At 46.3% G+C, this 12,157-nt stretch overlaps 1 protein-coding gene across 2 annotated transcripts in view; it reads left to right on the top strand.

Moving 5' to 3' along the window:
- Positions 1-11,011, top strand: part of PROSER2 (proline and serine rich 2) — a 37,946-nt gene extending 26,935 nt beyond the window's left edge. For both annotated transcript variants that reach the window (XM_035128110.3, XM_088652490.1), the window contains exons 2-4: positions 485-801; positions 7,309-7,564; positions 9,530-11,011. In XM_035128110.3, the coding sequence (XP_034984001.1) occupies positions 667-801; positions 7,309-7,564; positions 9,530-10,539 (1,401 nt within the window). In that variant the 5' untranslated portion in view covers positions 485-666 and the 3' untranslated portion in view covers positions 10,540-11,011. The remainder of the gene's footprint in view (positions 1-484; positions 802-7,308; positions 7,565-9,529) is intronic.
- The last annotated feature ends 1,146 nt before the right edge of the window (positions 11,012-12,157 follow it).

Here is a 12,157-nt window from a genome sequence, read left to right as displayed (position 1 = left end):
GCCTGAAAGCGGAGACGAGCGCTGCAACCCCATAGTCGCCTTTGACTGGACATAATCGTCCAGGGGTCCTTTACCTTACCCAGGACCTCCATACGCACAGCACAGCCTTGTGCCCCGGAGCGTTCCCCTTGGCGCTGTTAACACAGCAGTTTGACTCCACCCCTGGGGGCTCACTCCATTGTCTCTTGAGACCGATGCCAACCCAACAATTTATCCAAAGTGTTCCTACCCTGCCTTTGAATATACCACTACCCAAGGGGGCTGGCAACATTAAACCGAAGCTGTGGGCTTTGTATGAGGGGTGGGGAACCTCTGAATGTAGAGTATAGAGTTGTCGGGGGAACTGATGAGAAGCAATGGCTTGAGGAGTGCCCCTTCTGTGTGATGTTTTTGGGTGGGAGGGTTCACAGGAACATCAGCTGGGCAGAAGCCTAGCAGAAACTCCCAGAGCCACCGACTGAAATCATTCGTAATCTCATTTCAGCATTGGAGCCACCAGACGTCCGGCTTTCGTATCCAGCCACCTCTTCCTCCCTTCTCGATCCTGTGCAGAGATGCCCGAGGGACTTCTTTTGTGAGCAGTTTCTCATCTCTCAACGCCGTTTGACGAGAGAAGCTCCCCCCCCCCCAGTTTCAAGGAGCGAGCTGTCCCCCTTTTTGGGTGGGATGCCGAGGAGCGTGATGTCGGATTACTCGGGAATGGTCTGCGAGATCCCTCCCCAGTGTCAGTTCGGTAGCTTTGGAAAAAAGCATCGCCCGGAGAACGGAAAGAATCGCCCAAGGAGAAGATGTTCGACACTGGTAGGTAGCCTGGTTTTCGTCCTCCTGTAAGTGTGAAGTTGTTGCCTCCCTTATCTATTGATGGCATTTCTACCCCAACTTTCCCTCCAAGGGAAACAACAACCCTGCGAGGTAGGTTAGTTAGGCTGAGGCTAGGGTTCTTCCCAGGATTCTTTGGGGGAAGCCATGACTGTTTAAAGGCATGGTGCTGCTTTAAAGGCTTAGATCATTCATTTATTTACTGGCTGTTGTTGTTATTTAGTCGTTTAGTCGTGTCCGACTCTTCGTGACCCCATGGACCAGAGCACGCCAGACACTCCTGTCTTCCATTGCCTCCCGCAGTTTGGTCAAACTCATGTTGGAGGCTTTGAGAACACTGTCCAACCATCTCGTCCTCTGTCGTCCCCTTCTCCTTGTGCCCTCCATCTTTCCCAACATCAGGGTCTTTTCCAGGGAGTCTTCTCTTCTCATGAGGTGGCCAAAGTATTGGAGCCTCAGCTTCACGATCTCTCCTTCCAGTGAGCACTCAGGGCTGATTTCCTTCAGAATGGATAGGTTTGATCTTCTTGCAGTCCATGGGACTCTCAAGAGTCTCCTCCAGCACCATAATTCAAAAGCATCAATTCTTCGGCGATCAACCTTCTTCATCAGGCATCCCCAAACTTCGGCCCTCCAGATGTTTTGGACTACAATTCCCATCTTCCCTGACCACTGGTCCTGTTAGCTAGGGATCATGGGAGTTGTAGGCCCAAACAGCTGGAGGGCCGCAGTTTGGGGATGCCTGTTCTTTACGGTCCAGCTCTCACTTCCATACATCACTACTGGGAAAACCATAGCTTTAACTATACGGACCTTTGTCGGCAAGGTGATGTCTCTGCTTTTTAAGATGCTGTCTAGGTTTGTCATTGCTTTTCTCCCAAGAAGCAGGTGTCTTTTAATTTCGTGACTGCTGTCACCATCTGCAGTGATCAAGGAGCCCAAGAAAGTAAAATCTCTCACTGCCTCCATTTCTTCCCTTTCCATTTGCCAGGAGGGGATGGGACCAGTGGCCATGATCTTGGTTTTTTTGATGTTGAGCTTTACTGGCTACATGGCTTTTTTCACATACCTCACCTGCACAAATGTAACTCGCTTGTGAGCAGAGGTGAGGAAGGCTGCTTTGGGCCGGAAACCATTACAGTTGTGGTCACAGCACACTTGAAAAAATAAATTTCTCGATACCACTTAAATTTGATTTGTGTTTTGTGATTATCATATCGGGCTTGTTGTTCAAAATGCCTCTTCTGCCTTTAACAAAACATAGGCTTTAAAAAATAATTGAGTCGACGGCACAGATGCCCAGCCCTGTTCCAAAGGAAATGTCTAGTGTGTAAACGCAAAATCTTTTTTCAGCAGGCTTGAGACATGCAGCTAAATAAATGCGGAGGCCATAAGGCAGATGCTAGGCAGCACCTTCGAAAGACGCAAATCCACAGGGATTTGTGAGCCAAGATTCCACAGCTGAACTTACCTCAGGGCCAGTTTCCACCCAGCTGCCTTACCTTTGTAAAAGAACTTTAAGAGCAGCTATTAAAAGTCTGAATGTGCAACTTAAAACCACAATTGAGTTGTACCTGGGACAATTGTTGGCCATTTCTGAGTGATTTGTCTTAAACACCTGATGCTTAAAGAAAAGCTGTCTTTGGCTGAGGTGAGGAAGGTTGCTCTTCCGGGTTTTTTTCCTAATCCTTTAATTAGGCTGCAGCACCAGATTTTGTGGGGTTTTTTTTTTTTGGTAAGCCATGTTTTTTGTTTTGTTTCTTGAGGTAGTGTCTATGTGGGTGGGGACAACTTAATTATGCTGCAGTGATAGATGGTAGTGGTTTTAAAGTCTCACCTGGAATTAAGAGATTTCCGGTGACAAATTGTTTGAGCAGAGTTCTGTCTGAAATGCATGGGGCAAGTTGCCTTCTCTTGAAATGAGACTATACTTCTTAGTAGGGAGGTGTGTGTGTGTGTGTGTGTGTGTGTGTGATGATGATGATGATTATTATTATTATTAAAATAGTTTAGAGCATAAATAAACTGCTCTCTAGCCAACAAGAGTGGCTTACAAAGATTGGTTCTAATATGGTCCCAGCACTCAACTCACAATGTAAAAAGAGTATTTATTTATTTGTTTCCCTTTGAAGGGAGCACAGGGTGGCAAACATGTCATAGACCAACACAGTTGAAATGTCTTTTTAAAAATTCTTCTAAAACAATCACCTGCTCTCACAGCTAATAATTTCAGGATTGCCAGGAACTGTATCCTTCAGCAGTGAAATGCCTGGGTAAACAGAGATACTCTTAAATTCCTCTTAAATGTTAAATATATGACACACAAGGGGGGGAAACAGGAGGGAGGGGGAAAAAGTCAAGCTCAGGTTCTTAGATGTGACAGTTCTCTAGCTGCTCTTCAGCGAAATGGCAGCGTTTTTGCCTTTGCAGGGAATGCCATGCCAATATTGGATTTTTAGATCTCCCCTCACAGATTGTACCCTTGCACAAGATGTGAATCTTTTGGTTCAGGCTTTGCCCTAGTAATGCATTTGTTTTCAAGCATAATGCCCTTGAAAACATCCTCTGGTGCCTGCAGAGTCTTTGATCTCCCCCTCCCAGGGCCGGCCAAGGATAATTTGGCACCTGCAGCGAACCACAAAATGGCACCTTCCCAGCCAGGTAAGAAGGGGTGAGTGAAGAGCTCTTTTGGGAACAAGGCTGGGAGGAGACCAGGAGTGCCTCCTATTCGCCAAGAGGCTACTGTAGGTGTGAAGGACGTGGGTGGCGCTGTGGTCTAAACCACTGAGCCTCTTGGGCTTGCTGATCAGAAGGTCGGTGGTTCGAATCCCTGCAATGGAGTAAGCTCCCTTTGCTGTGTCCCAGCTCCTGCCAAGCTAGCATTTTGAAAGCACGCCAGCGCAAGTAGATAAATAGGTACCACTCCGGCGGGAAGGTGAACGGCATTTCTGTGCAGCTTCCAAGGAGTGCACTGCAGCTGGCAATGCATTCCTTGGGAGGCTGGCTCTGCTGCCCTCGTGGATCCTGCCACCCGAGGCAGCCACCTCACCTTACCCCATGGGTGGGGCTGGCACTGCCCCCTTCTGACACCCTTGCTGCCCTTTCTGTCATGCGGTGGTGAGGGTGGCTGCCTTATTTTAGATTTTTAGATCGAAACTCCCAACTCCAGTAGTTTGCAAAGGGCACCAAGTAGGGGAAGGTTTAGCTAGGTTACAAATCCACTTATTCCTCCCCAATGGAGGGCTTGGCACAGTCAGTGGTCAGGGAGAACACCAGGCTCTTTATTTCAGGGTCATGGGTTCGAGTCCCACGTTGGGCAAAAAGAGTCCTACATTGCGGGGGTTGGGCTAGATAACCCTCGAGGTCCCTCCCAAAACTACGATTCTGTGACTCTGCGTGCTACAACTTTCAACAAACATCTGGAGGAGGGCTGCACCCCTGCCTTCAGCCAAGGCCCCTTTTCATAGAATCATGGAATTGTAGAGATGCCGGGGGACCCCCAAGGGCCATCTAGTCCAACCCCCTGCTTATTTATATACGTATTTATTTCTGTTCCAAGCAGACATTTATCTATTTTTTTGTCCTAAAAATTCGAGATGGATCTGCTGTGCACGGGTTTCTGATGAAGGGCCTAAAGCAGTTTGGGAAACCGAGTGGTGACTCAGAAGGAGGTTTCTGCAGAACCTGCAGGTGTTTGAGGACTTAATGACAGCAAAGATTGTTTTACAACTCCAGATAACAGCAGGTCCTCCTGCTAATAATAGTCTCTCCCCACCCAACGTATTCAGGATGTATTCCAAGGAGAGCAACCGTGGGGTTTTCTTTATAAGTCAAGGATAGATAGAAAGAGTTTGTTATCCAGCCACATGGGCAGGTCTCTCTTCCTGAGTGACAGGGAGCTTCAGGTGTAGCCTCTTTCTGGGAATGCCCTGTGCCTGAAATCCTGGAGAACTCTTGGCAACCTGTATAAACTTCTGGTTGCTCACAGTAAGAATGGGCTACTCACCCAGAGGGGCCAAGGGCAGGATCCGTCAGGGACCTTCTAACATTCCTACCAGTGTTAGAAATTAGCCAGGCGCCAGGCGCGTTTTGCTACTGGCGTGTGTCCAATTGTGACTGCGTGGAGATTTCTGGGCGCCAGGTTGGCGACCGCAGTTTAAAAGGCCTTAGTCCGTAGTTAATACTATTTGCATTTCTACTGCATGTGTTTCTCCTCCTTGCATCCCGGGGCAAGTGAATTGCTGTCAGAGCAAGCTACAGTCAAGCAGTGTGGTTGAGATCGTGGAATTGTAGCGTTGGAAGGTACAATTTAATTTGATATAAATCCATTCGATTTAAATCACTAGTCAGTAAGACTTGATTTAAATCATTTTTTTAAGAGAAAGACTCATTCTTGCTGGCACAATCTTAATATTTACAACCAGATGGAAGTTTCGTTTTTGGAATAACAAAATTTTCGGAGTAGTTTTTACAGTTGTACAGTAGTGCCTCGCTTAACTAATGCCCTGCTTAACGAAATTTCCGCTTAACGAAAGGATTTTTCGAGCGGAGGTTGCCTCGCTAGACGAATTCGTTTTATGAAAAATTCGTCTAGCAAATCGCGGTTTCCCATAGGAATGCATTGAAATTCAATTAATGCGTTCCTATGGGCAAAAAAAAAATTCAAAAAAAATTCAATGCATTCCTATGGGATTCGCTAGACAAATTTTTCGTTATAAGAAAAGACCCGTGGAACGAATTAAATTCGTCTAGCGAGGCACCACTGTACAAAAAATTACTGATTTGGTTATACTATTAGAAATGCATAGGCAGATAATTATGAAATTATTGTGAGGTTTAATAAGTGAACTGTTTATATTTGGACCAATTTTCTGTGAGGTTGGTTATGCTGAGAGTAAGTGACTGGGCCAAGTGGGGATTCGAACCCTGGTCTCCCAGGTCCTAGTACAGCACTCTAACCACTACACCACACTGACTGTCCTATGGCCTTCTGGGCCACACCCCTCACCAGCCCCGCCCAGTACTACCCTTGGGTGCTTTTGCCTGAGTTACATGTGTCCTTGACCGTGATAATAGCTCTGGTTTGCCTGGTTCCAATATGTGGCCACGAAGAAGGGTGGAAACCTCTGTGTTTAATATGGCTGGCAAAAGTCTGTGTTAGAATTGTTGTTAAATTTTTTACAATCTTATTCTGTGCTTGGGGTTTCTTTTGGGAAGAAAGGCTGGATGTAAATTTAAGGAATGAATAAAATTCAGGGCTTAGCCAAAGGTAAAAGGGCCCCTGACCATTAGGTCCAGTCATAACCGACTCTGGGGTTGCAGCGCTCATCTCGCTTTATTGGCCGAGGGAGCCGGCGTGCAGCTTCCAGGTCATGTGGCCAGCATGACCAAGCCGCTTCTGGCGATCCAGAGCAGCGCACGGAAACGTCGTTTACCTTCCCGCTTGGAGCAGTAGCTATTTATCTACTTGCACTTTGATGTGCTTTTGAACAGCTAGGTTGGCAGGAGCTGGGACCGAACAACGGGAGCTCACCCCGTCGCGAGGATTCGAACCGCCGACCTTCCGATCAAGAAGCCCTAGGCTCTGTGGTTTAACCCACAGCACCATTTAATGTGAAATGTTGCCCTTTGTGTCCAGACTCTTGGGGAAGGGTTGTACCATACCAGAAACTCTGATACATGCGCCAATTACCAAATGGCACCTTGAACCTAGGTTATGGTTGCCTACAACTTAGGTGCCATTACCCCCCCCCCCTATGAAATTCACTGTTATTATTATTAGTGTTTCCTTTCATTTCTATACTGCTCTATACTTTAAAGAACAAACCTCAAAGCGGTTGAAAACACGTTAAAACGTCAAATAAAACCATCCAGGATAAAACGAATTCAAGCTTCCAGGAAAATGTTTCAGATCCTTCTCTAAGTGACATTTTGCTTTCCCCATATTTATTTACTTGATTTATAGAGCTGCCCCATAGCAGAAGGACTCTGGGAAGCCAGGGTGGTGTAGTGGTTAGAAGGTTAGACTAGGGCCTGGGAGATCAGGGGTTCAAATCCCCATTCAGTGGTGACCCTGGGCCAAACACAGCTTCTTAACCTACCTCACAGGGTTATTGCAGAGATTAAGTGAGGAGGGTGTGAATCATGTACTCCTTGGAGAAAAAGGTGGGGTTTAAATGCAATAAATAAGCTCTTCTGCGTACCTGCTTAAGAAAGCTGGAGATGTTGGGTGGCAATCTGGCGTCCAAAAATCTCCACATGGTTGCAACTGGAGACCAGAGACTATCAATTGCATTGGTTCCACAATCAGATGAGTCTTATCTTGGTTGGTGAGAAGGTGAGATGTTGCATTTTCAAGGAAGCAGAGTTGTATCTGATTCTTGGTTTCTTCAAACCCGTTCAGGATTCGGGTTTGAAGACTGGCTGGGAACGTGTCTTAACATATATATCTATACACACAAATCCTCACACTCTGTTGTTGACCTTCAGGATGATGATGAGGCCCTGAAATACCTCACTCACGAGGAAAAAGACGTCCTCCTCTTCTTTGAAGAAACCATTGATGCCTTGGAAGATGACCTGGAGGAACAAGCTCTGCATGACAGCGGCATCCACTGCCACTCTCCGAGGTCAATGGAAGAGAACATGTCCAGCCAGTCGGAGTCTGAAGACATCATAGATCTGGTCCAATCAGTGCTGGAAAGCAGCATTCAGGAGTGTGATCCTAGCAGAAACACGGAACAAGGTAAAAACTGGGCGGGGCGGGGCCTGGTTTAGTGTGTTGATAGTCATGTGAGTCTGCCCTCCGTGAGCAAAGTGGACCTTCACCTGGAGATGGAGAAAGCGTTTCTCCTTCTAGAGGTTAACTTCTCGTGAAGCAAAGTATGATCTAGGTTATCCTTGGGGCAGGGGGATAGGTTCTGTGGTTTGACCTAGTAGGCAGTCATAAATTGTGGCTGCTGACACCATTCTCCTTCCTTTATTTGACTTGACTTGACTTTATTTCTCTACCGCCTTTCATTGGTAGATCTCAGGGTCGTTCACAGCATAAAAATATTTCATCCCTCCTGGTTTCTGGCAGGGCATTTTTTCCTCTGGCAAATTGTAATGGTGATTGTGCTAATGTGGGTTTTTTTTGTTTTGAGTGGGTGTAGGGAGCTGGGGCTTCTTCCTATCGTTTTGAGAAGTAGTTCGTGGGCACTTTCAGTGCTCTGTTAACCATTGCATTTTTTTTAAACCTGTTGTGCTGGAAATGTCAATGACTATCAGACTCTGAAAAACTGATATCACTAGATCAAGTTTAATTAATTTAATTTAACTTAATTAAAGTAAAGTAAATAGTTTTAACTATGTAAGGCAGAGGTTGGGTGGCCATCTGTCATGGATGCTTTACAGTGGTACCTCGCAAGACGAATTTAATTCGTTCCGTGAGTCAATTCGTTTTGCGAAAAAATCGCCTTGTGAATCGCAGTTTCCCATAGGAATGAACTGAAATTTCTTTTTTTGCCCATAGGAACGCATTAATTAAATTTCAATGTATTCCTATGGGAAACCGCGATTCACAAGGCGAATTTTTCGCAAAACGAATTTGTCTTGCAAGTCACCATCAGATCGCAAGACCCATTCGTCTTGCGAAAAATTCTTCTTGCAGGGCATTCGTCTTGCGAGGTACCACTGTAGTTGAGATTCCTGCATTGCAAGGCGTTGGACTAGATGACCCTTGAGGTCCCTTCCAACTCTACAATTCTATGAGTAACTGGATTTTGAATAAATGTGCAATTAATTGTTACGGTTTTGAATTTTATTGTGTTATTACCTTCCTGAGTGGGTCATGCAAGCCACTATTCTGAATACAGTGGTACCTTGGTTCTCAAACTTAATCCATTCCAGAAGTCTGTTCCAAAACCAAGGCACGCTTTCCCATAGAAAGTAATGCAAGATGGATTAATTTGTTCCAGACTTTTAAAAAACAACCCCTAAAACAGCCATTTAACATGAATTTTACTATCTAACAAGACCATTGATCCATAAAATGAAAGCAATAATCAATGTACTGTGCTATAAAATAAATAAGGCAGTATTGTAGATGATAAAAATTAAAAATAATTTTTTTCCTTACCTGCACTGATGATAGTCATTGTTTGGATGGGGGGCTTTTATCCATTTCCACAGTCACACAGTCAGTCAATCAGTAGCTGAACTGGATTCCACACAGTCACAAAAACAAATTAACCAAAAAAGCACCAAAAACAAAACCACAAAATAAATAGCAAAAACAAAAGCACCAAACTTAATCCGTTCTGGAAGTTTGTTTGACTTCCGAAATGTTCAAAAACCAAGGTGTGACTTCTGATTGGTGCAGGCGCCCAGGAAACAATAGCCGACAGCCACATCGGACGTTTGGCTTCCGAAAAACGTTCGAAAACTTTGGAATACTTCCGGGTTTGCGGCGTTTGAATACCAAGGCGTTTGAGAACCAAGGTACCACTGTAATGCTTTTTATTGGGTAGAGTAGGGGCACTGTGGGTGAGTTTATGGAACCAAGGGGACAGTGGCTGAAAAACCACTGATCAATATTGCTAGCCACCCTTTTATGGAAGCTTCTGACGGGGTAAAAATTCTCCAACAAATGCTGTCACTTCCATGGTTCCAGATGTACTGGTCTAGGAAACGGTTCTAATAATCTGGTACCTTCTCCTTTCTTTTCTAGCCCCAGAAGAGGCTGGGAGACTGGATGCACTGAAGCCAAAATATAAGTTTGAGGACACCTGCGCTGAGGCTGCCATCCCTCTCCCTGTGTTGCCATCGGCTCCTCCGCTGCCAATCTACGAGGTGTTTCCTGCCGCGCCCGCAGTTCAGCACCCAAAACTGGTTCGCTGTATCCCAACCCCACTCGTCATCGCTCAGAAGATATCTGAGAAGCAGGCAGAGAGCACCCCCTTCTCTCCCGCCTCTCCAAAGGAAGGGAGGCCTATGGAGAGGAGGAGCACGCCCTCATCTTCCCCGCTGCGCAACAGAGAGTGTTTCTCTGCCTTCAAGCAAACTCTGCCGCCCCCAACTGCCCCCAAGCCCCAAAGGTTCCCGAGCAACATCAGCATCACCAACGTGGGCGAGAGGGAGTTCAGCAAAACTATCTCCAGGGCCGCCGTCAACGTGCAAGAGCGCAAAGCCAGGGTGTTGGCCAACGTCAACGGCTTGCCCTACTTCATAAGCGAGCTGGAAGAGAGACTTCAGAAGCACGACCTGTCGGGCCACAGCAGAAGCTCGTCCTTGCGGGATTTGCCGTCGGAGCAAGCGAGACACGAGGCCCTGAGTAGACTTAGCTTGGTGGACGGAAATCTTGGACCAGCCCGGCTGGACCAGTCAGATCTTCCCGCGCCGACAGACAAAAGGCCAGAGCAGCCCGTGTCAAACGGCTACCGAAACATACACGACATCTTGAGAAGGGAAACCAGCCACTTCCCGAGCGTGAGCAAAACGGTGACAGTCAAACCGGACGCTGATCTCGCCGATGGCAAGCCCGCTCGGCAAAACGCCGCCAAGAGCTTTTGCAACCACCGGCTGCCGGACCTCAGCCTGGAAATGAGGAGGAGGTCCGGGTCCCTGCCCAGACCGTCCGGATTGAGGCCGCAGGGCATAACTGTACAGTTCTCTGGACGCGGGTCTACGGAAGAGGCTAGGAGAGAGGCGCTGCGGAAACTTGGGCTTCTCAAAGACTAGTTGAAGGACGGTTTCTGCCATGGTGGGGGCATCGCGCCCCCAGTGGACTCGGTTTCTTAAGAGATCAAATGGATTGTTCTCTTGCCCCTGCAGTCTAAGGAAAGATTAAATATATCAGAACGGGACTTGTGCTTGTTATAGGTTTCCTTAACAATGCCCAGTCATATGGCTTACTGCGGTCTTCTGCGGGATTTTAAAAAGGTATTTTATTAACAGGAGACCTAGATGCAAAAACGGGGCGTCGTACTAAATGAAGTTTTAATGGTGCAGTATTTGTGTGTATGTATGTGAGTAGCTGTCAAGTATGTCATGAGTGCAATGGGTTTTCTTTGGACTCCTACGTTAATGAAGCCAAAAAATAGGGGGCGGGGGAATATATCTGTTGAATTACTATATAGGGATGGCTCTATATTTATAATGTAATGTACTGGAGAGGTCAAATATACAATAAAGCTGCTATTTCTGATTGTCACATTTCTCTCTGTCACTCACACTCACTTTCTCTCTCTCTCTCTCGCATGTAATTTGTCTGTAGACTAATTGTCAGGAGTTTAAATCATGCATAATAATCCCTAAAGAATTTTTGGCAGAAATTCACTCCTTTTTCATTTTGATTTGTCTGGGACAGGGTTTCCTAAACTTGGGTCTCTGGCTGTTTTTGGACTTCAACTCCCATCATCCCTAGCTCGCAAGACCAGTGGTCAGGGATGATGTGAATTGTAGTCCAAAAACAGCTGGAGACCCAAGTTTGGGAAACACTGGTCTGGGGGAACCAATTTCATGTCATTCTGGAGACAATACTGTACAGTATAGGTGATTTGCAACAGACTGACAAAGATTCCCAGTGCCCAAACAGCAGCAGCAAAACATCTTCTCGTCCGCTCAACTATTCTTCCCTAAATTATATTGCTGAAATGAATAAAACCCTGAGTAAGCTGGGAAGGTTGGCAAGGAATTTTGCATTGCCAGTAAATGCAAGTTTTTGTTAAATGGGATTTTGCATGAAGCTGAGTTCTGGAACTCGGAAGGAATTCCTGGGCTCGGAAGAGTTTTGCACCAGGCTCTGGTTGGTGGATAATGGAGGTTCTAGTAAGATCCTGTAGGCTGGGGCAGAGTGGTGGGGCAACCTGGTCAGATGGGTGGAAGATAATAAATTATTATTAGAGAAGTTGGAAGCCTGGCCAGTTTTCCTCTAGAAACAACGCAGTGTTTCTGGCAGACCAGCATTGCTTCTGCTGCAGAGGATATATTGAGGATGAAGAGAGAGAGAGAGTTTATAAGGGACTCCAATGCAGCCCAGCTGCTTCATATCCTGCTTGGGCAAAGGGGGCAAGATTGCATTTCAGCCTATGCCAATAATAATAAAAATAATAATAATAATTATTATTATTATACCCCATCCATCTGGTTCCCTAACAGGGCTGCCTTCAGGTGTCTTCTAAAAGTCAGATAGTTGTTTATTTCCTTGACATCTGATGGGAGGGTGTTCCACAGGGTGGGTGCCACCACCGAGAAGGCTCTCTGCTTGGTTCCCTGTAACTTCACTTCTCACAGTGAGGGAACTGCCAGAAGGCCCTTGGAGCTTTGAAATATTTGACTTTCGGAGGATGTCTCCTCA

This window comes from Zootoca vivipara, chromosome 9, assembly GCF_965207765.1.
Source record: "Zootoca vivipara chromosome 9, rZooViv2.hap1.1, whole genome shotgun sequence".
NCBI classification, from domain to species: Eukaryota; Metazoa; Chordata; class Lepidosauria; order Squamata; family Lacertidae; genus Zootoca; species Zootoca vivipara.
Note: the sequence above shows the minus strand (reverse complement) of the source record. Positions and strands in the feature narration are given on the sequence as shown.